Source organism: Quercus lobata, chromosome 6 (assembly GCF_001633185.2).
Source record: "Quercus lobata isolate SW786 chromosome 6, ValleyOak3.0 Primary Assembly, whole genome shotgun sequence".
Taxonomy (NCBI): Eukaryota; Viridiplantae; Streptophyta; class Magnoliopsida; order Fagales; family Fagaceae; genus Quercus; species Quercus lobata.
The window spans coordinates 11,373,067-11,399,438 of NC_044909.1; the positions used below are offsets into that span (position 1 = coordinate 11,373,067).

Consider the following 26,372-nt stretch of genomic DNA (forward strand, 5'->3'; position numbering starts at 1 on the left):
AATCTCTACTTCAAACTACCTTCATAAACTACGAGTTTTAAATCTCGTCCCCTAACCAGTGCTCGGCATAAATTTCCCGAACAACTAAGAAAGTCTTTTGTCCAGACGTACCATAGGGTGCTCGGCAGTTCCAGGAAACATCACTACCGAGCATATTAACTTGAGTTGGAACCAAGTTCCAAAGCCATAATCTCAGCATTCCACTCTCACCTAAACACCCACTTACAACAAATAATATTGGACCTTTGATTGCACTAACAATGACAGTAATCATGACCTCCCCACTAGCTTAGGGCTATAAATAGTAGAAGTTGGGGAAGAAGAAAGGGTTCAGAAACAAGGAGAAAAAACAAGAGAAAGAGAGGGAGAAAGAATATCACTTTGAGTCTCTGTGCCGAAAACGACCCAAAGTAGGAAATCCTAAAACCCACCTCATAAATAAGTTGTGAGCCTAAGTGAAGTTAGACCCAATAATTTCATTTTCAGCGCGCACAATTGGCGCTTACTGTGGGGCCATCCTACGAAGCTGTGGTTCGACTGAGACTCAAACGCGAGAAATGTCCGAAGGGCATTCAGGAGGCCAAGTTGAGAGCGGATCGATAGGATCTTCTCGGGATTCCACATGGCGGGAAAGAAGGCAGAAAAGGCGTGAGGATAGGGAGCGTGTGCGAGAAGAAGAAGAATCTAGCCTGGGAGAGGGATCAGACCAGACTCACCGAACGATGTCGGGTGCCTCGGGACACGGGCAGCGTGATGGTAGAGACCGAGAATTGGAGTGGTTGCGCAGATTAGTGATGGATCTAGAGTTGGAAGCAAGGAGTCGGCGCCAGGGAAGGAACCGAAACAACCGAGAAAGGAGGGATGATAGCATGGGAAATTGAGGCGAAGAGGGCTCTAGCCAATCTAGTCCCCGATGATTCCCGGACCGGTCACTTTCCCAAGAATCACGCCGACGTAGGAACCACTCGTACTCTTGAGAGACGCGTCAGCATCGGAACTGTTCGCATTCACATGGATATGACGACCGAGGCTCGAATTCACAAGAGGAATGGCGAACCCACAATGCTGCCATGGATGCCATAAGCCAGGCCTTATGAAGAGTTGCTCGGTCACCATTCTCAAATGAGATTGAACAAGCCCCTGTGCCGAGTCGGTTTACACGGCCGCCATTCAATTCCTACGATGGGAAAACGGATCCTGTGGAGCATGTTAGTCATTATATCCACATGATGTCCTTGCATGCACACAATGATGCGCTGATGTGTAAGGTATACCCCTCTAGTCTCAGCTCCATGGCCTTGAGATGGTTTAATGGATTACGAAAAGGTTCCATTCGCAGTTTCGCCGAGCTGATCCAGGAGTTCGGCGCTTGATTTGTGATGTACAGTCGAGTGCCGCAACCGGTGGACGCGCTACTTTCCATAAAAATGAGGGTCGGCGAAACCCTTCAGAGTTATGCCAGTCGATATTGGGAAATTTACAATGAGATCGGTGGGGGAAATGAGAAGATTGCGGCAAGCACCTTCAGGATGGGTCTTCTCGAAGATTCCGAACTACGGGAGTTGCTGACGAAGAGACCTCCCGAGGATATGAGGCAACTTATGAGGCGTATTGAAGAGTATAAGCGTCTCAAAGATGATTGGCTGCAAAATAAGGGGAAGGCCCCGTTGCTCGGTAGATCTCGACAGGGCATTACTCCGACAAGACCAAAAAAGGATTTCAGAATGTAGGAATCAGAAGCGCAAATTGAAGGAGTGAATGTGGCGTTCAAAGAACCGGTGCATAAAATTCTAGATCGGATTAAGAACGAGTCGTTCTTCAGGTGGCCGAACAAGATGGGGGGCGACCTATCTCGGAGGAATCAAAACTTGTATTGCACATACCATAGAGATAAATGGCACACCACCGAGCAGTGTCGGGTATTAAAAGATCACCTGGGGCAACTAGTAAAGGTAGGGTATTTGAAAGAATTCGTAGTGGATTCTGGTAACCGAGACGTCGGTCAGGGTGCTTAGCAGAAAAGGAATCCCCTCCCACCACCGTTAGGAGTGATCGAGGTCATCCACGCCGCCCCGAGGAGTGCGGCCACTATTAGGAGAGTATTGACGGTGGCCTGTGCGGAGGGAGAATCACCCGAGAAAAGGATGAAAGTTAGTCGGCAGACAATCTCTTTTGACGAGGAAGATTTGGAGGGGACGATCCAACCTCATGATGATGCGTTGGTAGTAACAGCACAGATAAACGGCTTCTTGGTGAAAAGAGTGATGATAGATCAAGAAAGTGGAGCTGATGTAATGTACCCAGATTTGTTCGAGGGGCTTAGATTAAAGAATCAGGACTTGGTGAAGTATGATACACCACTAGTCTCGTTTGACGGAAGAGTCGTGATCCCCGAAGGTCAAATTTCTCTCTCGGTGGATATGGAAGGCAAGGAAGTAATGGTGACCTTTATAGTAGTCAGGTCGTTCTCGCCGCACACTGCAATCCTAGGAAGGCCGTGGATTCACGCAATGAAAGCTATTCTGTCCACCCTGCACGTAAAAGTTAAATTTCCCACCGAGTATGGAGTTGCCGTGGTACGGGGAATCCAGAGAGTGGCTAGGCAGTGTCTAGTCACCGCGGTCAGGTGGAAGGGCGAACAGGTTGGACAAACTGAAACCACCGAAAGAGAAACTTTATAGCAATTACAGAAGCCCCGAGGAGAAACAGGTGCAGATGGTGCCGAGGAGGTTTTGAAGAATGTGGATGTTTTTGCTTGGAGTCCGTACGAAGTGCTTGGCGTAGGTCCCGAGTTCATTGTCCATAAGCTCAACGTGGACCCATCATTCCCCCCCAAAAAGCAAAGGTCGAGAAGAGCATCGAAGGAGCATGTTGACGCGATAAACTTGGAAGTCCAAAGGCTGAAGGAAGCAGGAGTGATAAGAGAAATATTCTTCCCGGAATGGTTAGCAAATACAGTAGTAGTGAAGAAAAAGAATGGTAAATGGAGGGTTTGTGTGGATTTCACGAACTTAAATCGGGCATGTCCTAAAGATCCGTTCCCAATGCCCAAGATTGATCAATTGGTAGATGCTACATATGGGCACCCGAGGATGAGTTTCTCGGACGCTTTTCAAGGGTATCACCAAATCGCCCTGGCACCCGAGGACCGAGAAAAGACAGCATTCATTTTCCCAGATGCAAACTATCACTATGAGGTCATGCCATTTGGGTTGAAGAATGCCGGAGCCACTTATTAGCGGATGATGACGAGAATGTTCCGAGAGAAAATTGGGTGCACGGTAGAAATGTACATTGACGATATGGTGGTAAAGAGTAAACAGGAAACACGACATACAGAAGATCTCCGGGGAGTATTTGAGGTACTTCGGCAGCATAAGTTGTGCCTAAACGCCGAAAAGTGTACTTTTGGTGTGGGGGCTGGTAAGTTCTTGGGATATCTGATCTCTACTCAGGGGATAGAGGCCAATCCCGACCAGATAAAGGCCGTGAATCACCTCAGACCGTAGAGCAATCCCAAGGAGGTACAAGTATTGACCAGGATGTTAGCCGCACTAAATTGATTCATCTCCAAATTTACTGATTGCTGCAGACCATTTTATCAACTTCTGAAGAAGTGGAAGGGGTTTCAGTGGGATGAGGAATGTGACAAGGCCTTTCGAGACCTAAAGGAGTATCTGACGCAAGCACCCATGTTAACGGCCCCAGAGTCCAAAGAGGATTTGTTCATGTACCTCTCGGTGACTGACCACGCCGTGAGTTCTATATTACTGATGGACCGAGGAGTGCAGCAGTCGGTGTATCACATAAGCAAAACCTTGGTAGATGCTGAGACGAGATATCTGCCCTTGAAGAAGTTAGTGTTGGCTCTAGTGCACGTGACGAGAAAGCTGCCACATTACTTTCAGGCTCATACTGTGTTCGTCCTCACCGAGTATCCCCTGCATTTATTGTTGAAAAGATCAGACTTCACGGGCCGAATAGCCAAGTGGGGAACTCGGTTAGATTCGTTTGACATAAGATATAGGCTGCGAAGCTTGGTGAAGGGACAGGTTCTTGCTAATTTCATTGCAGAATTCACCCCAAAAAATGATGGGAAGATAATCTGTAATGTAGGGAATCGCCCGTGGAAGGTGTTTGTGGACGGCGCTTCGAATGCTATGAGGGCCGGAGCCGGTATTGTCATAATCACCCCGGAGGGCATACGACTAGAGCATTCCTTTAGATTTGGATTCAGGGCCTCTAACAATGAAGCCGAATATGAGGCCTTTCTAGCCGGATTGGGGCCGTATTGTGCCTAGGCACGAAGGATGTGGAGATTTATTCAGATTCTTGGCTGGTTGTTTATTAGATCCTAGGAAGCTTTAAAGCTCGGGACTCTCGAATGAAAGCTTATCTGAGCGCAGCTAAGAAAATCATTAGCAAGTTTGGGACAGTGAAGGTAGCCCAGGTAGGTCAAGCACAAAATAGACACGCTGACTCGCTGGCCACGTTGGCCTCGTTGACTACCGAGGAGATTCCTCAGCTCATCAAAGTAGAACTTATAAGGGAGCCAAGTATCGGTATGGAAGATAACTGTAACCCCACCGGGGTTGAGGTGGCCGTGGTATCAAAAACCAATCCATGCTGGATGAACCCAATCATAAATTTCTTAGCCGAGGATAAAGTTCCGGACGATGAAAAAGAGGCTAAAAAGATTTGTTGAGTGGCTCCCCAGTATTAGCTGTCGGCAAATCGCAAATTGTACCAGAGGTCTTTCGCAGGCCCGTACCTTTTATGCTTACATCCCGAGAAAGTAAATGAACTTCTGACCGAGCTGCATGATGGAGTGTGTGGTGGTCATGTTGGGGGGCGATCTTTAGCACACAGGGCGATGACCCAAGGGTTATGGTGGCCACAGATGCAAAAGGATGCTGCGGAATACGTTCGGAGGTGTGAACAATGCCAAAAACACGCCCCTCTAATCCACCAACCGGCAGGTCGTCTAAACCCCTTCAGCAGTCCATGGCCGTTTGCATAATGGGGGCTAGACATCCTCGGCCCTTTTCCCCGAGCAACAGGTAACCGTCGATTTGTGTTGGTGGCAGTTGATTATTTCACAAAATGGGCGGAAGCCGAGGCCCTGGCCAATATCTGGGATGTGGACATGAAGAAATTCGTATGGAAAAACATAATTACAATGTTTGGGGTGCCAGACTCACTGATATCAGATAATGGGCTACAGTTTGACAGCAAAGCTTTCCGGACCTTTTGCAGCGATCTCGGCATTAAGAACAAATATTCTACTCCGGTGTACCCTCAAAGCAATGGCCAAGCTGAGGCAGTGAACAAGACGATTTTGAACGGGTTGAAGAGAAGGTTGGACGGGGCAAAGGGGAGGTGGGCCGAAAAGTTACCTAACATTTTGTGGGCTTACCGCACAACTCCTAGAAGATCCACAGGGGAGACCCCGTTCTCCTTGACATATAGGGCAGAGGCCGTGATACCGACTGAAGTGAGTTTGTGCAATGCACGGGTCACGGGATTTGACCCCATCCAAAACGCCAATTTAATGATGGAGCACTTGGATTGGTTAGAAGAATGTTGGGAAGCAGCAACCATACGGCTCGCGGAGTATCAACAGATACTCGCTCAAAGATACAACCAAGATATAAAGGGTAGAGAATTCAGTGCTGGGGACTTGGTGCTGAGAAAGGTCGTGGGAAACATGTGGGACGCAGGCGCAGGGAAGTTAGCTCAAACGTGGGAGGGATCGTACAGAGTTACCACCATTGCAGGCACGGGGGCTTACTACCTAGAAGACCTTGATGAGAGGCCACTCTCCCGGCCATGGAATGTCCACAACCTAAAGAAGTTTTATCTATGACCATTCATACACGAAAACGTAAGTCCAAATCTTGTACTCCGCTGTAATCAAGTTAATGATGAAGTTACTTGCCTAAGCTATTTTCGATTTCGTTATTGCGCTTTGTGAGAGTGCCTTTTTCTTTAGCACACAGGCCCAAGGATCCTGGGCCAAATAGTTGTATTTTGGTGGACTGGACTTGGTTCACCGCAGCTAAAGGGGCTGTTTAAGAACCAAGTGGTGCACAAGGCAAGCTTCCTACAATACACATAAACTAGCAAACGAGAATATTTGTATTGAATAACAATGAAAACATGCAAAAGGAATGCAAAGTAATTAGGAAATACACAAAACAATTGTTAGGGATCCTCAAATTAATAAGAAATACTTCATTAGTTTTTCTTAATTGTGGATTACAAATGTGCTCACTAAGACGTGATACAAGATTCAAATAAGTTCAAAAATTACAGACTTTGATGGCTATCCAAGCCTCTAAGACTTGCAAAGTTTGAGTCCTTTTGAATCCAAGTATGTGCTATAGTGGCTGTTTCTGGGATACCAGGAGACGTTCCTTTGTTTTTCTTAAATTTTACAGAGTTCTAATGGCTCTGTTATGATATTCTTCCTACTGAAAATCCTCCCTTCAACATGGGTTTTCTCTTCCTTTTATAGTGTGTTTTCTAGACTTCGAGGTACTAGTGATTTCTCTCTTTTTCCCCTCAGAGCTCGTGCTGTGACAGTTGCCCAGGGGCTGGTATCTTCCCTTTTTTCTCATAGTTTTCATCTTTTAGTGCTGTTTCTCTAAAAGTCACTTGCTGACTTTCCATTTCAAGGCGTCCTTGGGCAACTAGCCTTCAATCTCTCTTCTTTCAAGGTTTCTCACTTTTCAGACTCAGTTGTCGGTTGTCTTTCCTTACTGTCATTATTCCCAAATAGTTGGAATCTTTTACTGCTGGATTGAAAGTTCCCTTCCAGTTGCTTCTACTGATGGTTTTCTCATTCTTGGTTCCTTGTGATACAGCTCATTTGTTCATGAATGTTTGTTTTATACTTTCTGATTCTTTGCTGCACCACTGGGTACTTGAGAAGGACATATCTGTTCTTCATTTCTTGTATTTCGTGGTACCTCTCTTGAGTTGTCTTAATCCCACATTAGCTGTGCTGCATTACCCGAGGATCCCGGGCCTCTGGCAGCCTCTGGGTATCCCGGCCCAGTTCTTTCACTAGATTTTGCTGGATTTTTTAATGGCATTTTTGCTAGAAATCTGAACATAAATAGGGCCTTAATGTTGATTCTTCTTACTGCTTAAATTGGGCCTTCTTTACTTTTCATGGAATGGGCTTTCTTGTGAAATTTTGGCCTTCAACACGCTTTAAGTAAATTGCATATTTAGTACGAATGGAAAACTCTAAGGACAGAAACCTCATTCTCAGTTTGATCAAAGTCGCCGAGCAGGTGGAAATCTTATCGTTATTACAAAAAAATTTAAGGACAGAAACCTTATTCTCGGTTCGATCAAAGTTGCCGAGCAGGTGGAAACCTTATCGTTCTTACAAAAAACTCTAAGAACAGAAACCTAATTCTCGGTTCGATCAAAATCGCCGGGTAGGTGGAAACCTTATCGTTCTTACAAAAAAACTCTAAGGACAGAAACCTAATTCTCAGTTCGATCAAAATCGCCGAGCAGGTGGAAACCTTATCGTTCTTACAAAAAAAACTCTAAGGACAGATACCTAATTCTCAGTTCGATCAAAATCGCCGAATAGGTGGAAACCTTATCGTTTTTACAAAAAACTCTAAGGACGAAAACCTCATTCTCGGTTCGATCAAAATCGCCGAGCAAGTGAAAACCTTATCGTTCCTACAAAAAAACTCTAAGGACAGAAACCTCATTCTCGGTTCGATCAAAATCGCTGAGCAAGTGGAAACCTTATCGTTCTTACAAAAACTCTAACGTCGGGAATTTCATTCTCGATACGATCAAAATCGCTAAGTAGGTCAGAATTGTGTGCCAGGTTTTAAGGCACCGTGCCGTTCACACTCTCAGGAAAACAAACATACGTTGTATAAACACGATATATTGGGGCACGATTTAACCCACCGTGCAGGCAACTCTCAGGCTAACATGTGAAAGAATAAATAGCAACAACAAAAATAAATGAAGAAAGGCAGCACCGAAGATCAAAGTAAAGCACTCACAGGCATGATCCAAACAAACACACAATGAATAGATAGTCATTCAAATAAAGTTAAAAGCAGAATTAATGCCCCATTGCCAAAACTCGGCAACCGTGTACGGGTCATCCCCGCGAAAAAAAAAAAAAAAAAAAAAAAAAAAAAAAAAAAAAATTTGTTCAGTCACCACAATCCGGTGACAGGCAAATTTACCAAGTAAAAAAAAAAAAAATGAAGTAAAAAGAAGTAAAAGCATAAGAAAAGCGGTACAGCAAGTAACTTAGTCAGGTCGAGGGTCCAGTCTGATCTGCTGCTTCAGGCTGCTGCTGGTCGGCCACGGGAAAGTGCAGGTCCCCACCGAGCTGGTCTTGAGCATTCGGGATGCTGGTGGCTTCCATTTCATTTTGCTCTTCATGAGCGTCGATCTGTTCCACCAGCTCCCTCATACTTGCTGTTTCTTCCTCCTCAACGGGCACTGGGGGATTCTGTATGGCAGTAACAGAGCTTGAAAAGGGAATCTGGCTAGGATCTCTCAGAGGGGAATCCTCGGGAACCCCTAAACTTGCAGAGCAGCAAACCACCCAGCCTTCGAGCTTGGTTCACCATTGGTTTCGTAGAATTATCGGCATCAGCAAACCCTTCATTGTACCATTTTTCTTCGCAAGCCTCCAAAGCCGCCTTCAGGTCGGCAAGTTCCTCAGCTTGGGTCGTGTTTAAACTAATTGCTTGAGCCAGCTTGACATCTATTTCATTCTACTTAGCCAGGAGCTCCGTGCACCTCTTCTCCGCCAAATCTCTATTCTTTTCCACAGCAGCAGCCTTCTTCTCGGCAGAATCAGCTGCCTTTAGTTTTTCCTTCGCCATTTTGGCAGCTGTCTCCCGTGCCTCCCTCTCACAATTAACCTCCTCGGCAAGATCCTTTGCACGGCCAGCCAGAATATGGGCCAATTGAGCAGCCTGACAAAGACAGAAATTAGTACGGCAACGAAATGAAGAGAATGATAAGTAATTGACAACTAGAGAGTTACCGCGATAGTATGCCACTCTAACCGGTGCCCCACGGACTCCTCCGACCCTTCTTCAAAGGCATGTACATCATCGGGCAGAAGAAGACCCGTGGCCAGGGTTTGAGCAATGCGGCCCCCCTCGCCTTTCTCCCACATCCGCACACAGGTAGTTGAAGGCAGAGGCTTGCCATCCAGCAGAAACTTAGGCTTCCACGCCGGCGCGGCTTGAGATGAGGACGCAACACCCAGCCCGACCTGGGTTTGTGGCTCGTGAATGATGATACCTCCTGTTGGCCGGGGAGGGGTCTGAGTGGCTACATCTCCTGGACCCGTGGGCGGCTGATCGACGGCCCTCTGCCGTTTCCGGGCTTTTCCAGCTTGAGGAGGGGGTGGAGGGGGAGGTACCTGGGTTTGACTCTAAGAGGGCGGGGGCTGAATGGCCTACCGCGTATCGGGTACGAAACGATCAATGGTCATGGTCTTCCTGGTCACCATGTCTTCGCCGAGAAGGGGATCAGTGGCTGACAAGTTGGTTACGTCAACTGCAAGATGCTCGGCTTCCTTAGTAGGGGCCTCAGGTTCAACAGGGTTCTCGGGGTGAGTGGGTCCTTGAACAAGAGCTTCTTCTTGGATAGCCTTGTGAGCTAACTCTCGGAGACGCCGAGACACGTGCTCCACAGACTCGTCCCGTAGAGGCGCTAACTCGTCTAAGTAGGTGTAATGTTGTCCAAATTCCCTCGCCTCACTGGTCGTAAGTTTCGGCAGTAGAAAATTTGCGTACCGAACGTCTATATAAGACAAAAGTGGGCTGTCAATTAACAGCGCCTGTTTAAAGGACTGCCAGGTAGAATAAATGGGTTCTACTCCGAGGATCAGATGCGAGGCTCGGAGCTGTCCATCCCAATGCACAAATATCTCAGAACGAAGGATGAAATTCAAGTCTTTGAGATGGACTGTTCTAATGTCTGAGACGATCAATTTACCGTCTGCAAAGGAACAAGATGCAATATCAACAACCAGTAATAAAAAGTTACTTCAATAAAAAGAAAAAAGGAGAAACGGTTAAGTCAGAGATTGGTACGAACCCACTTCACGCCGTGAAAGGGGGCAGGAGATCTCCCCGGCAAACCAGTTGTCGCGCACCTGGACAAACTCCCCGGCCGAGTTTCTATTCGAATCAGGTAGGCATGATATCAGCCATACTCGATTATCCCTAGTTTTTAAGTAATAGTTGGAAGTTTTATTCCCATAGAGACTGTACATGTGGTTTATGTCATGGTGATCTAACTGTAAATCAAAGGTGTGATTTAACCTACTAACACAGCTAACTACCTGGTAAAAATTGGGAGGGAGCTGGTCGAGGCACAGCCTGTAGTACCTAAGTGTGTTGGTCAAAAGAGGGTCCACGGGAAACCTAACCCTACCCTCTAGAACTGCCATTAAAGGAAAAAAAGCTGTACCATACCCTCTGTGGAAAGCGATTTCGCTCTTGTGGCAGTAAGCCACTTCCACGTCACTGGGGATATCAAACTTTTGCCTAAAGGTGGCCAAAGCCGCCGGGGCCTCCAGGAGATAAGAGTAACCCATTTTTGAAATCTAATACTGTGAGAGGAAACTCGTAGAAAGAAGTTGAAGAAAAAGGAAAGGGAAGAGAACTTACTTTGGGCTCTAAGGAAGAAAGGGACTCTGGGCTGGTGAGTAAGCGCTCAAAGGAGTGATCGGCAGAGAGTATGCTCAAGAAATAAGAAGTGAAAAAGTGAAAGAATGTTCTAAAGAGAGCTATTTATAGGAGTGAAAGAGGACATGGGAACGTTTAATCAACAATAAATGGGCACGATTCACAAAAGACCCTACAAATGCCAAAGATAACCGACATGCGCGTCGTTTCGGTTCACGAACCGTCAGGCAATAATGACAACTGAACCTGGAGCTTCGGAATAGCGCGTCTTTTGAGAAGAGCATTAATGGGAAGCCAAAACCGCATGAGTCCCTAGCCGTAGGGCTTTCGAAACAAGAAGGCCTGGTCGGTTCCTTGATTCTTCCCGACAACCGGGCATGAATCAAGGGGGGCTAATGTACGGCACCGAGGTACCCAGACCCAATTGGGCCCTGGGTTCAGGCCCAATAGCACGGCCCCATTTCTCAAATCTCTACTTCAAACTACCTTCATAAACTACGAGTTTTAAATCTCGTCCCCTAACCGGTGCTCGGCATAAATTTCCCGAACAACTAAGAAAGTCTTTTGTCCAGACGTACCATAGGGTGCTCGGCAGTTCCAGGAAACATCACTACCGAGCATATTAACTTGAGTTGGGACCAAGTTCCAAAGCCATAATCTCAGCATTCCACTCTCACCTAAACACCCACTTACAACAGATAATATTGCACCTTTGATTGCACTAACAATGGCAGTAATCATGACCTCCCCACTAGCTTAGGGCTATAAATAGTAGAAGTTGGGGAAGAAGAAAGGGTTTAGAAACAAGGAGAAAAAACAAGAGAGAGAGAGAGGGAGAAGGAATATCACTTTGAGTCTCTGTGCCGAGAACGACCCAAAGTAGGAAATCCTAAAACCCACCTCATAAATAAGTGGTGAGCCCAAGTGAAGTTAGGCCCAATAATTTCATTTCCGGTGCGCACATTACTCATAGAACTTGTTTGACTCGTATGACTCGTTTAACTATCATCATTATACCATTCAAAATTCTAGGAATATAAATTTAATAGTTGTTGTGGTTATTCTGTTTGACATATTGTAATTGATTATTTTTATATTAAGATATGTTTTAGTTTTGAATAATTATTTGTAATATAGTTATTCGTAAGTTCTGAGTTTTATATTAGAATATCAATTTGTTTGGCTTTTCATAATTCAAATCATTTGGTTAATATTGAAATTCGTATTTATTTATTTTTTTGCTTTGATAAAATCTGATAAATGAGTCGACAGGACTGATCTGTTTAATAAATAGGTCATGTTAAGGTTGAGAAATCCTAACTCATTTAATAAATGTGTCAAATTAGCTGACCCACATAGTCAAATACTCATGAGTTGACATTACACGAATCCGATACACAAACACAAATTGCCCCCTAATTTGATTAATTCAAATAAGGAATTATGGCTTTCACCATATTCAACCGCAAGTTCCTTATCCAAATCCCTCTGTAATGTTGGCCAAAACTGCCTTTAGACTTAAGAGACCTAACAAACTTTGATTACTAATTAATTAATGATATATCCAATCCAACAAAAAAATAATAATGATAGAGAAGTTTGTGAAACCCTAGCCTCCATCAAAACATTAAAAAAAAAAAAAAAAACCTACTCTCCATCAAATTAATTAACTTCTACCTTGTCCACAACAACCAACTTACTGATCCTTGACGGTATAAAAGTTCCCTAGCCCTCCATCAAGTAATGTGCTCTTCTTTAAAAAATTAAACCCTAGCCTCCCGTCAAAAATAGTATATAATAGAACAACAAACGAAAACCCTAGTAGTCAAAGCAAATAAGATATAGTGCTATGGAACAAGCCTTGTCAGAGCACCTTCCACAAGATATAGTGCTTGACATACTGCTAAGACTTCCCTTCAAGTCTCTTCAACGATTTAGGTCCCTAAGAAAATTATGGCTTGCTTTGATCACAAGCCACGATTTTATTTTAGCACACCAAAAGTGAGCTAGTAATGATATTGGCCATGTCAGATATGCACAACTTGGATTATCTGACTACTCCTTTTTCTCTCTCTATACCATGGATTGTGATGCTTCCGATCACAGAGTTTTAAAGCTTGATGATATCTTTAAATCGAAGAATCCTTGTAGGGCTAAGATATTGGGTTCTTGTTGTTAACAATGTAAAGTGAGAGAGAAAGACTGAATAGTCTGTATATTAATGTGTATGAAATAATGTACAATAGAAAGCCTTATATAGGCTAGATATGTGTGCAGTACAAGTAAATGGAGTAAACTACAAGTACAGTATATTGGGCTAAGCCCAATGGGCTAAACTAGTCTAAGCTATACGCTATACACTAACATCCCCCCTCAAACTCGAGGTGGCAAGGAGGAAGCCAACTGGAGTTTGGATATAAGATCTCGAAGACGACCAGGCGGGTGAGTCTTGGTAAAGATATCAGCAGGCTGGTCAGCAGAGGAGATGGAGAATAACTGGAGATTTCCGTTCTTAAGATGCTGGCGAGTGATGTGGCAGTCGATCTCAATATGCTTAGTGCGTTCATGGAAGACATCATTATGAGCAATGTAGATAGCACTACGATTGTCACAATAAAGAGGAGTGGCAGTGGCCTGTGGAGCATCCATGTCAGCCAAGAGCCAGTGAAGCCAAACAAGCTCACAAGTGGTGTCGGCAAGGGCACGATACTCAGCCTCAGTACTAGAACGGGAAACCACATCCTGCTTCTTGCTGCGCCACGAGACCAGAGAAGTACCTAACAGGAAACAGAAACCTGTGATAGAGCATCGATCAGTCGGATCACCTGCCCAGACAGCATCTGAATATGCATGAAGCTCGAGAGAAGATCGAGAGGGGAGTAATGCAGACCATGATAAAGTGTGCCTTTGACATATCGAAGAATCCGAAGAACAGCAGCATAGTGGACAGAACAAGGTGCATCCATGAACTTACTAACCATACCCACGGCATGTGAAATATCTGGACGAGTAACAGTGAGATAGATCAAACTGCCAACCAACTGACGATAGCGAGTAGCATCGGATATAGGTTCACCGTCCAAGGGTGTGAGCTTTGCATTGTATTCTAAAGGAGTGGAAACAGTCTTGTTATCAGTGACACCGGCTTTGGAGAGAAGATCAGAAGCATATTTAGCCTGGGAAAGATAGTATCCATCAGAGGATGAGGTAACCTCAAGCCCAAGAAAATAGCTGAGAGTGCCCAGATCTTTCATCTCAAAATGCTGACTAAGGAAGTTCTGAAGAGAGCAGATACCTGCAGAATCATCTCCAGTAATAATCATATCATCAACATAAAGAAGAATAAGAGTGATACCAGCAGAGGATCTTCGAACAAAGAGAGCAATGTCATGAGGACTCGAAGTGAAACCCTGCTGAGCAACAACTGAGCTAAACTTTTCAAACCAAGCTCGAGGAGCCTGCTTGAGGCCATAAAGAGCACGGCGAAGGCGGCAAAATTGATTGCCTGAGTGTGGATAGCCAGGGGGTGGTTGCATGTACACTTCTTCATGGAGGTCTCTATTGAGGAAAGCATTCTTCACATCCATTTGATAAAGAGGCCAACGACGAACAGCAGCCATAGCAATGAGACATCTAACAGATGTAAGACGAGCAACAGGAGCAAATGTTTCCTCATAGTCAATACCATACTCCTGAGTAAAGCCCTTGGCAACTAGGCGAGCCTTGTATCGTTCAACAGATCCATCAGCCTTGGTCTTGATCTTGTAAACCCACCTACAACCTACTACAGACTGACCAGGAGGCAAATCAACCATATCCCACGTGTGATTCTTATGAAAGGTATCTAGTTCTTCATTCATAGCTTGCTGCCAAAGAGGGTCAGTATGAGCCTTACGATAGGTGTGAGATTCATAGAGAGTGGCAAGGGCAAAAGAGCAATGGTAATCAGTGAGATAAGGGGGAGGAATGCTTACCCGAGTGGAACGACGAAGTTCAGGACCAATAGGAGACTCAGGAGAGGGTGGTGCCACAGGATCCAAGACAGGCGGGTCATATGCCGGAGACAGAACCGGAGATGAGTCGTCTGGAGAGGCAGTCGATGCTGAAGAATCCTCCACAAGTTCAGGATATAGAGGGAGGAAAAGATCAGTAAAAATGGGAGACTCTGAGGAAGAAGATGTAGGAAACTGCTGAAGACTCGTGAAAGGGCGATGTTCCCAAAACTCAACATGACGGGAGACACGAAGGCGATGAGAAATGGGATCATAGCAGCGAAACCCCTTTTGAGACACACCATAACCAAGGAAACAACAGAGACGAGTACGAGGTTGGAGCTTTGTTCGTTCATGAGGAGGAAGAGAGACAAAGCAAGCACAACCAAAAACCCGAAGAGAGGAGTAGTCAGGAGTTTGACCATAGAGAAGCTCAAATGGTGATTTGTTGTGTGTAGTTGGTGAAGGAATACGATTAATAGTGTGCACAGCAGTGAGTGCGGCCTCACCCCAAAATCGCTCAGGAAGAGAGGCAGAAATGAGAAGGGTGCGGACAACATCAAGAATGTGACGATGTTTTCGTTCTGCACGACCATTTTGTTGAGAGGTGTAAGGACAAGACCGCTGAGGAAGAGTACCATGTCTGTCTAAAAAGGATAGGAAAGATTTATCATTATATTCTTGAGCATTATCTGATCGAAAGACTTTAACGGTGCGATTGAACTGTGTTTCAATCATTTTATGAAATGTTTGGTAAATAGACACAAGTTCAGACCTATGGTGAAGCAGATAAATCCAAGTATACCGAGAAAAATCATCCACAAATATGACAAAATACTTAGATCCCCCCTCAGTGGGAACAGGTGCAGGACCCCAAATATCAGAATGTATAAGATCAAAAGGGGCAGAAGAAAAGGAGTCACTTTTATTAAATGGTAATTTTGTTTGTTTGCCAAAATGACAGGAAGTACAATCAAATTTTGAAAACTGAACTGAACCTAAATGACCTTGAGAAGCTAACAATTGAAGACGAGATAAGGATGGATGACCAAGACGAGCATGCCATAGATCAGGTGAGGAGGTGACAGTGGTAGCAGCTGCAGAAACAACTTGTGAAGGAATCTTCAAGTCATGAACCTCAAACATGCGACCAACCTTACGGCCTGTCCCAAGCACTTGACCCGTCCGGGGATCCTGCACATCCACACCATGATTAGTAAATAGAAGATCTACGCCTAATTCGCAAAGTTGACCAACAGAAAGCAAATTGAGGGATAACTTTGGAATATGAAAAGTGTCACTAAGGGATAAACAAGGAGAAGAGATTGTTCCTTTATGACTAACAGGCATAGGAGTTCCATCAGCAGTGTAAATGGTGATTGGATGTTCTAAGGGTGCCTTATCAGAAAATTGGGATTCATCAGGAGTCATATGATTACAACATGCAGTATCAAAAAACCAAGGTTGTTTACCTGAGGTGACAGAAAGGGCAGTGGAAGTGCGGGATAAAACCTGTTGAACAACTGCCTCAATATCAGCCGTAGTAAGTGAGGAAGCCAAAGATGGACCTGTAGGAACCGATGGATCTGAAGGACATACAGCAGCTGCCTGAGGAAGAGAAGCTTTATTCTGCTCTTGCACAAATTTCTGTAGCTTACGACAAACAGAGATGTCATGGCCTTTGGCACGGCAAAACTTGCAATGAGCACCTTTGGAAGACTGAGAGGTGGGACGCCCGGAGTTTATTCGCGGAGGAGCAGTGAATGCAACAATGGGAGGCTGTGGTGAGGGTGTAGCCAAGACATGATTAGATGATGTCATGTGATAAGTGGGCCGACGATTCTCCTCAGAAATGAGCTCCTTTACTGCAGCATCAAGAGAAGGAGTAGGAGACCGGCTAAGTAGAGAAGCTCGAGTAGGCTCAAAATCCTCACGTAAACCCATCATGAAGTGCATAAATCTACGGCGATCCCGATATTTGACAAAGAGCTCAATGTCCTTAGAACACACCAGTGGAGGATCTGCAGCAGAGAGTTGTTCCCACATAGTAGAAGTCTGAGAATAAAAATCAGAAATAGACTGACCTGTCTCTTGGCGCATTTGATAAAGCTTTGATTCAATGTGAAACTCCAAGCTTGAATCATTAGTGCAGTTATAACGATCGGCCAAAAATTTCCAAGCAGCCTCAACAGTTTCAAGATGAGGAAGAAGATTATGAATGGAGGGAATAGAGGTATTGATAAACCAAGATAAGATTTTACTCTGAATACTCTCCCATTCTTCTAGACGTTCTTCATAATCATCTGTTGGAACAGCAGTCTTGGAAGACTCTTCAGTAGCTGTGGCTTTGGACTTAGGGTTTGGTACTGGCTTAGGAATTGAACCAGTCACATATCTCCACAGTTTACGACCCTTGAGAAAGACGGTCATATTCTGAGACCATGCATGATAGCTAGTAGGACCATCCAACATGATGGTGATAGGATGTATGATATCTCGTTCACTTTGTTGAGCCATAATGAAGAAAATGACCAAAAAGTGAGATTTAGATACCTCAAATGCAGAAACGGAGCCCAAAATCAGAATCTACGCGAAAAACTGAGCAAGACAGGTCCTGTTGAAAAATTTTGACTTGGTCAACGGTCAAGTCAACGGTCAAAGTCAACGGCCAGGTCTGATCCAGTCAACGGCTGACGTGTGCTGACGTGGCAGGGTGACGTCACACTAGGGCTGACGTGGCAGTTCGCGAAAAGCAGCTGGTGCGTGGGGCGCGTGTAGAACGTTTGATCTGGCGCATGGGAGAGACGTCGCGTGGCGGCGCGTGTAGCGTGTGCTCGTGAGGCAGAAACTTCAGGCGACGCGTGGGGGCGCGTGTGAAGTGTTTTCTGGCCGTTCTTGGTTGGGTTTTGCTCGGGATTGTCTGTTCTGTCACTCAATGCCTTTGCTTTGACAGTTGGATGAGCAAAACAATGAGATCCGAGAGTTGCTGGACTGTGGGCGTGACGGCGGTGACTCGCTTCTGACAGTGGCTACTGAATGAAGGCGAGGGCAGCGGAAGAACGCCGGAGATGTCCACAGGAACCAGAAAGTCAGAGGATTGGCTCTGATACTATGTTAACAATGTAAAGTGAGAGAGAAAGACTGAATAGTCTGTATATTAATGTGTATGAAATAATGTACAATAGAGAGCCTTATATAGGCTAGATATGTGTGCAGTACAAGTAAATGGAGTAAACTACAAGTACAGTATACTGGGCTAAGCCCAATGGGCTAAACTAGTCTAAGCTATACGCTATACACTAACACTTGTAATTGTTCACTACTTATTAAAGCTGACAAAAATGCGAACTACATCCTCTGGAATTCATCATTCAATAAGTTCATGAAGATTCTCCGCTTGGAATCAAATTGACAACACGAAGAGGATGTTATCTAAAAATGATAGTCCATCAGGCTCTTCTGAATTTACTGATGTCTGTGTCTATAGTTTCCATTGCAATTCATGAAGATATTTGCGTAGAGAATTCCCATGTTATACATTTGCATATAGATGTATAGGGGACATACATAGAAGACTAGAAGTATAGGGGTCACATTGAGGAGCTCCACATTGGGTTCTATGGTCTGTCAAGGGTTTTCACTGCCCTATGTAATCGTTTACTTTGACATGGACTCTGAAAGGTTTAGGGAAATTCCATTGCCAGATTGGTTACCCAAGGATACTAAATTTGAGTTGGGGATTTTGAGTGGCTGCCTTTGCATAACTCATTGCGATACGGCCATTGGAAGCTGCTTTGAGGTGTGGGCTATGAAAGAATATGGGGTAAAGGAATCATGAACTAAATTATTTGTCACCTCAGAATCATTTAGATCCTTGATTCCAATTTGTTTCACAAGGAATGGTGATGTTATAATGGAGGTAGATCAAGAGAAGTTAGTCATCTTTAATCTTAAAGAAAACACTCAGAGAATCATATCATTTCACGACTTTAGTAATTATGTGATTGCATATGTGGAGAGTTCAATTTTTCCAAAAGCAAATGGTTCGAGGGAAAACAAGAGGAAGAGATTCTAAATGTTAGAAATACTGAATGCAATAGTATTGTATTTCTCAAATGAAAGAATATACATGAGTGCCTTTATATAGGAGGCATATGAGTACAATACAAGTAAGAGTGTAGTACAAGAATGTGTGCTATACAAGTAATCTAGTTGGGCTTAAAGCCCATAACAATATACACGTTAACAGCCCCCCTCAAACTCAAGGTGGATGTGAGACCAACTTGAGGTTGTCAACCAAAGTACGAATGCATCTTTTAAGATGTGACTTGGTAAAGATATTTGCAAGTTGATCTTTAAAGGAGACTGAGATCAGCTTGAGAGCACCATGGACAAGATGATAACGGATAAAATAATAATCGATCTCGATGTGTTTAGTCCGTTCATGGAAAACATCATTGTGAGCAATATGAATGACACTCTAGTTGTTACAATAAAAAGGAGTAGCAAAGAATATAGACACACCTAAGTCTCTGAGAAGCCATCATAGCCAAAGGAGCTTAGATGTGGTATTAGCAAGGGTACGATATTCTGCTTCAGTACTGGAGCGGGCCACACGAGTTTGTTTCTTACTTCGCTAAGAAATCAAAGAAGAACCAAGAAGAAAGCAATAACTAGTGGTGAACCTGCGATCAGTGGGATCTCCTACTCAATCAGCATCAGAAAATGCATGGAGAATAAGAGGAGACTGAGCAGAGTAGAAAAGACCATAGAAGAGAGTGCCCTTTAGGTATCAAAGAATGTGCAGAACAACAACATAATGAGTCGATCGTGGAGCAGACAGATACTGGCTCATCTGGTGAACAGCATAGGAAATATCTGTACGAGTAATAGTGAGATAAACTAGACTGCCAACCAAGCGTCTGTAAAGAGAGGGATTAGACAATGGTTTCCCCCCTTGAGGGAGTCAGATGCGTATTAAGCTCAACTGGAGTGTCAACAGTCTTGCTATCAGTGAGTCCAGATCGAGACAAGAGTTTAGCGGCATACTTAGCTTGAGTAATATAAAGTCCATCTGTAGAATGAGTGATTTCAAGACCTAAGAAGTAGTTGAGATGTCTAAGATCTTTCATCTCAAATTGCTAACTGAGAAAATCCTTGAGTTCTTGAATGCTATTGAGGTCATCACTAGTTATGATCATATCATCCACATATAGGAGAAGTAAAATAGTGCCTTTGTCAGTGCGATGAAGCAATAAGGCAGAATCATTATGATTGGCCATGTAACCCAAGCGAGAGATGGTAGAGCTGAATTTGGCAAACCAAGCTTGTGGAGCTTGTTTAAGGCCATAAAGTGCACGTCGAAGGTCACAAACCTTGTTGGAGTCAACAGAGAGACCAGAAGGAGGTTGCATATAAACTTCTTCACTTAAATCCCCATTAAGGAATGCATTTTTGACATCCATCTGAAAAAGGTCCTATTTACTGGCAGCAGTAACAGCTAAGAGGGCACGAACAGATGAGATACGAGCAACCGAAGTAAAGGTCTCTTCATAATCAATCCCATACTCCTGTGTAAAACCTTTTGCAACGAGATGAGCTTTGTAGCGCTCAATGGACCCATCAAAGCGAGTCTTAATCTTGTAGATCCACTTACAACCAACAACAGATTTCCCAGTTGGGAGTGTCACCAAATCCCAAGTATGATTTTTAGATAATGCATCAAGTTCCTCTTTCATTGCAATCTATCATAAAAGGTCAGTGGAAGCCTTACGATAAGTATGAGGCTCATGTAGTGTAACAAGAGCAGTGTAACAATGATAGTCAAGTAAATGTGCAGGAATGGATCTTACCCGAGTTGAGTGACGAGGTGGAATGTCTTGTGCAAGATCTTCAGGCGGAGTAGGAGCAGGGGACCCAAGCTCAGGGTTGGGGTTAGGTAGCTCATCTTCGACCTATTCATCTTCCACCTGTTTATTAAAGGGTGAACTAGGAAAGGGATCAATGATATCTGGTGGTTGGATAGAGAAGTCTATAGGAGAATTAGGAGCAACTACAAAATGATCAGGAGCTGCTATAGAAGGAATATGTGCTTCATTTGGAAAAAGATCTAAGACAGAGGAGGAAGATAGAAGCACGGAAGTGAGAGAGCTCGACAAAGAGGTGATGTTCCCAAAAGACAACATTGTAGGAGATACGAAGACGATGAGAGATAGGATCATAACACCGATACCCTTTCTGAGTTTTGCCATAGCCAAGAAAACAACAAAACCTTGACCGAGGCTCAAGTTTGTTATGCTCATGTGGTTGAAGAAGAACGAAACAAGCAGAACCGAAGGAGCAAAGGTGGTGATTGTTTGGAGGTGACCCAAAAAGGTGCTCATATGGAGTTTGATTTTGGATAACAGGACTTGGAATGCGATTAATAGTATAAACAACATGAAGAGCAGTTTCGCCCCAAAAAGGAGCAGGAACTTTGGCAGAGAGAAGGAGAGCATGAACAGTGTCAAGAATATGACGAAGTTTTGGTTCGGCTCTACCTTTTTGTTGAGAGGTACCTGGACAAGTTAGTTGATGACCAGTGCCATAGGAATGCAAAATAGCTTGGAAAGCATATTGAGTGTACTCAAGAGCATTATCAGATCAAAAAATTTTGATGCATTTGGAAAACTGAGTTTCAACCATTTTTGCAAAATTAGAATATACTTGCAATAATTCAGAACGATGTTTCATATTAAAAATCCAGCTATAGTGAGAATAATCATTAACAAAGACAACAAAATATCAAGACCCACCAATACTAGAGACAGAGTAAGGCCCTCAAACATCAAAATGAATAAAGTCAAAGATATCAGTGGATATTGATTCATTAGTATTGAAAGGCAAAACTAGTTGTTTTCCTAACTGACATGAGACACAATCAAAAATTTTTGTAGACACAATCAAAATTTTTTGTAGACACAATCAAAATTTTCTATAGACACAATCAAAATTTTCTGTAGACACTGAACCTAACAAACCTCTAGAAGCCCTTTGTTGTACATGAGAGGAAGATGCGTGACCGAGTCGAGCATGCCAAAGTGCAAGGGAATGAACAGAAGAAACTGCAGCAGCTGCAGCAACAGAAATATGAGTAACAAGTGGAAGACGAAGGTTGTCCACGGGAAACATACGCCCAATTCTAGGACCAGTCCCAAGCTCCTGTCCCGTCCTTGGATCCTGTATAATACACCCAAAATAATCAAAGATAATGTCATAACCTAACTCAGCTAATTGTCCCATAGAGAATAAATTGTAAGAAAGGTCAGGAACATTAAAGACCCCAGGAACTGAGAGGTTGGAGGTCGAAACAGAACATATATTATGACCAGACATTGTGGAACCATTTGCTGTGCGAATATTAAGAGGGGTCCACTTGGTCTGCCATTTGGGAGGACCCCGGGGAGGAAGGGGTGACACTGCCTTCAAGCGGCATAAGAGCACTGTCCATGAAGGACATTAACAAATCCAGTATCGACACTTCAAATAAATAAATACCTAAGTTCAAATTCCAAGAAAACAATAACGGAATAAGAATAAGTTTCTATAGCACTGAAACCATAATCAATAGGAAGGGGCTAAGTTTAAATAGAACCATGGTAAAGAAAGTATAAAACGGTCGAAGAAGATTCATGATATTAGGTTGGATTTATGTTCATTTGCTCTGCAGCATACCGAAAAAAAAAAGAGTATCGGTCGGTCACCCTGTAGCCAGTGCCTAGCTTAGCTCCGAAGATTGACGAGAAGACCGCCACTGTACATCTTTCTTTCAAAAGATGAGAACACGCTCTTTACTAATAGAATAGAAGGTAAGGCAAAAGCAAGAGTGAAACTACGAGCTAAAAGCGGGTGTGCTCCTATTATAAGATAATACGATACCACCTCCCACTTTTGGCGCACTTGTTTGATGAGCTAAGCCTAAGCGCCCTATAAGTCAAAAGCTAGCCTTACAACTAAAAGCAAGGTTGAAATCAATCCCTCTTTTTCCTGTGCTTTACTAGTAGGGCTAATGAACGACCCTTTGATCTATATTGTTCCCAGTTCAGCCAGGTCTGATTAAGAAATGCTAAAATGAGTGGAGCGAAGGGTTTTAGAGGGAAAAGGGGGTGGGAGGAAGCTAAAATGGAAGTAGGGAGTCAATTAACAACGAGGCTGTAGTTTACTAATAAGGACTATTGCGACTAATCTAGCTACCCCGAAGAGAAGGAAGGCCACAAACAAGAGCATCTTTTTTAGATATACCACAATTAGAGCTATTAGCTTAGCTGGAGTTTTGCTTTTTCGGCTGAGTACGGAACGCTAGCTCTCTCTACTTTAACACTTCATTCATTGTTGGCCCGGAGTAAGGCATGCCACCTTAATGCACTAGCCAGTTAGAAGGATTTTTTCTATTACTGAACCGGCCTTCGAGATGAAAGGAAGGAAAGCAGGCAACATGAGTATGCTACTTCCTGCGAGAATGGCCCTCCCTACTACAAACTACGCTTGGAAAGTCGGTGATAAGCAAGAAAAGAAGAGAAGAATTTGAAAGAAGAAAAGAGAACTCCCGAGAAGTACTTCACTTAGCCTTTCTCTAGTAGTTCTTCTCCTCCTTCCTCACTATGCTTCGCTTGACTTGAGTTGGGAAGAGTCATATTCATATTCCTTTTTTAAAACTCCCCGTAATGCTTGTATTCCCTTACTGAACGAAAGGAACGGTTCCCCTACTCGCTTGCTAATGGACTATAGCCGGAACGAAGGCACGGATTATATACCAAGTCTTTCCCATTCTCCTAGTCTCATAATTGTCAGCTTCTTAGCTTTGGGTTTACCCCCTTTCCCCTTTCTCTAATATAAGGTAAGCTTGTTTGTCTTCGGGTTTTCGAGTTGGATATCACCATATACTAGTGCTAGTGCAGGTGAAAGCCTTTATGGAAGAGGAAGGGATCATTGAGGGCATCCCCGGTCTTATAGTGCATTCATGCAGCAAGATTAAGATTGAATGGACATAAAGGGAACGGGGTCTAGTTAAGTTTTCAGGGTGAAAGCCTCTCGAAAAAGGCTTAGCCATTTTCAAGCAACATAAGGCAGGCTAGAAAGGCGAGAGGAGCTATAGTAGCTACATGACATGAAATCGAGTCATTCTTTCTAGAATACTTGCTGGCATGCGAGACGAGATTGGAGCCAAGGCCAAGGGCAGGAACTCTACCAACAAGAACCCTATCATCAACCAATAGGCCAGGAGCAAGGATTCTGGAAAGTGAAATTCGATATTGCAAGTGCACAAGTCGACGCTCCTGATATGATAGTGAAAGTGGAGTGAAAGCCAACTCTAAGCAGGATCCAAAGACGTTCAAATCCAGTTCCAATCTGGATATAAAAGTGCAGTTCAATCGTCAAAAGTGATATCTCTTTTATTTTAGTTTGGTTTCTTTTCTCTTTTGAGTCAGGTTCTTCAGACAGGATAGGAAATCGGGTTTTCTAAATATCTCTCTCTTCCGGCCTATTAAGTAAAGTAAGTTGGTTCGAGATCGAAACTATACCTGAGAGGGACTAGACTTCTAGTAACAGTAGATGCGCTTTCAGTTGCACTAGTGGATTGAATAACCTTTTTTTAGTTCCAACAAAGTGCATGTGTTGTTGGTTAATAAAAACACGAATTTCGATAGGCCGGAGGACTGATACTATAAGTAGGACAAACGCCTTAAAAGAGAAATGAAAGGCATTTTTCCACTTATCCAAGGAATCTCTTTCTTGGCATTTGTATTTAAGAGAGAGAGCTATGCTTAGGTCAGTTCCTTCAGTAAATTTATTTGGTAAGTCAGAAGTGAACTTTAGGTAAGTAAGTAGTCCTGTATGAAATTCATAAAACATTCATATCTGGCACTTGAGGAGGTACATCTTAAGTGTTGGAAGCTACTGCTAAGGTACTCTCCCTCATCTATAAAAGATAGGCAATTGAGAGAGAATAGGGCTATCACCCGGTTTTTGATTGAATATCCTTTCCTGTGTTTGTCTTGTATTGAGGTATGCTGATGATATGAGTAAAAGTAGAGTAGGTAACAGAAGGGGAGGGATTGCAATTTTTTATTAGTGAGGGAAAGCAGCTTTCATTTTTAAAAATATAATGGTAGGGCTTTAAGCTTTAAAGATTAGGCAGTTCGTATGTTTTTATGACCCCCAGAATAATAAGTAGGAGGATACGCAGAGCAAGAGCTCTGGAAGTCTACCCGGGCGCGCTTCTTCATTCATTCATTTAGGCCCGACTAGGAACACGTGGATCCAGGGAACCTAGCTCGGGAACAGCTTCTTACTAGTAGGGGCTAATCACAGTAAGAGAGTCCAATCTCTGAAATAGAGCTTAGTAAGTTCAGAAAATAAAAAGGAGTGAGGTATCATATGATTGCAACAAGCAAAATCCATAAGCCAAGAGGTAGGAGACATACCAAATAAAGCTGAGAGAGAAGAGGAATAAGATGCATTACTAACCATACGAATGACATTAGCGATGATGTTTATAAGGTCATCTCTGGAAATGGTGAAAGTGGATCCAAAAGACTGAGATTTTGCAGAGATGGGAGCCATTGGTTGGACACTCTCAGTGTTAGCAGCAATAGCAGCAGAAATTGAAACAGCTGATTTGTTGCGATGATAGTAAGTCTCAATACTATAGCCAAAACGGTTACAAAAATTGCAAAAATGTTTGCTGGATTGTCAGCAACGGTTGTTGCAAAAGGAAGGAGACTTGTCCTTATTCTTCATTTAGAAGCAAAATATGCAAAAATGGACTGCAAAAATGAAATCTACACGAAAAACTGGGTAAGGAGCACATGAGCTGCAAAAAGTCAACCCTAGAAAAAGTCAACGGTCAACCTTACGAAAGTCAACGGTCAAACCCTTAGAAGTCAAACAATGACGTCAACGGCTAACGCAAGCGACGTCAGCAACGGCATAGCTAGGGCTGATGTGGATGACGTCAGTAATGACGTCAGCGGGAGGGTTGAGGTGCGTGAAGGCGCATGAGGGTGCGTAGAGGCGCATGGAAGGCGCGTGGGGCGCATGAGCTTCCGAACAGAACCTTTAAGCGACGCGTGGTGGCGCGTGCAGTCTCTGATGGCGCCGAGGCTTCCACGAGTGTGTAGATCGGCGCAAGACAATCTCAGTGGTACCTTCACAAACGTAATCAGAGCAATATTTGTAGTGGTGATGCAAAGGGCAGTGGTTTGTGCAATGTGAAACTCCTTAACAACGGCGGCTGCAGGTCCAGAACCCAAGGACAACGGCTAGAAGACGTTGGAGGTTCAACGGCGAGAGGCTATGGCGGTTGTTGTGATGGCGGAAGCGATATTGAGAATGGAGTCACACTAATAAAGACAAAACTGTTAAGAAAAAGTCAGAGCAGTGGCTCTGATACCATGTTAGAAATATTGAATGTAATAGTATTGTATTTCTCAAATGAAAGAATATACATGAGTGTCTTTATATAGGAGGCATATGAGTGCAGTACAAATAAGAGTGTAATACAAGAATGTGTGATATTCAAGTAATCTAGTTGGGCCTACCCATAACAAATACACGTTAACACTAAATATCTTCGACGTTACTCATGAAGCTTTTGTTTTTATATTTTCCTTTAAAATCAATGTATTTATAAGCA

General features: G+C 43.7%; 2 protein-coding genes across 2 annotated transcripts; one reads left to right on the plus strand and one right to left on the minus strand.

Moving 5' to 3' along the window:
* Nucleotides 1-2,144: 2,144 nt before the first annotated feature.
* Nucleotides 2,145-3,239, plus strand: LOC115949820. The gene is made up of 2 exons (XM_031067094.1): nucleotides 2,145-2,642; nucleotides 2,691-3,239. Exons 1-2 carry the CDS (start codon nucleotides 2,145-2,147, stop codon nucleotides 3,237-3,239), a joined length of 1,047 nt encoding a protein of 348 aa, XP_030922954.1.
* A 12,443-nt stretch (nucleotides 3,240-15,682) lies between these two features.
* On the minus strand, nucleotides 15,683-16,875 carry LOC115950877. Its single transcript, XM_031068153.1, has 2 exons — nucleotides 16,171-16,875; nucleotides 15,683-15,892 (listed from the first exon to the last, which is right to left on the minus strand). Exons 1-2 carry the CDS (start codon nucleotides 16,796-16,798, stop codon nucleotides 15,855-15,857), a joined length of 666 nt encoding a protein of 221 aa, XP_030924013.1. The 5' UTR covers nucleotides 16,799-16,875; the 3' UTR covers nucleotides 15,683-15,854.
* Between the last annotated feature and the right edge of the window lie 9,497 nt (nucleotides 16,876-26,372).

Excerpts from the sequence above, each read along its gene's own strand:
- LOC115950877 (XM_031068153.1), bottom strand. The coding sequence starts at position 16,798 with ATGCGCCAAGAGACAGGTCAGTCTATTTCTGATTTTTATTCTCAGACT. Across the intron at positions 15,893-16,170 it reads TGCCCTTTCTGTCACCTCAG|GATCCCCGGACGGGTCAAGT; the intron begins GTAAACAACCTT and ends GTGGATGTGCAG.
- LOC115949820 (XM_031067094.1), top strand. The coding sequence starts at position 2,145 with ATGAAAGTTAGTCGGCAGACAATCTCTTTTGACGAGGAAGATTTGGAG. Across the intron at positions 2,643-2,690 it reads TCAGGTGGAAGGGCGAACAG|AAGCCCCGAGGAGAAACAGG; the intron begins GTTGGACAAACT and ends TAGCAATTACAG.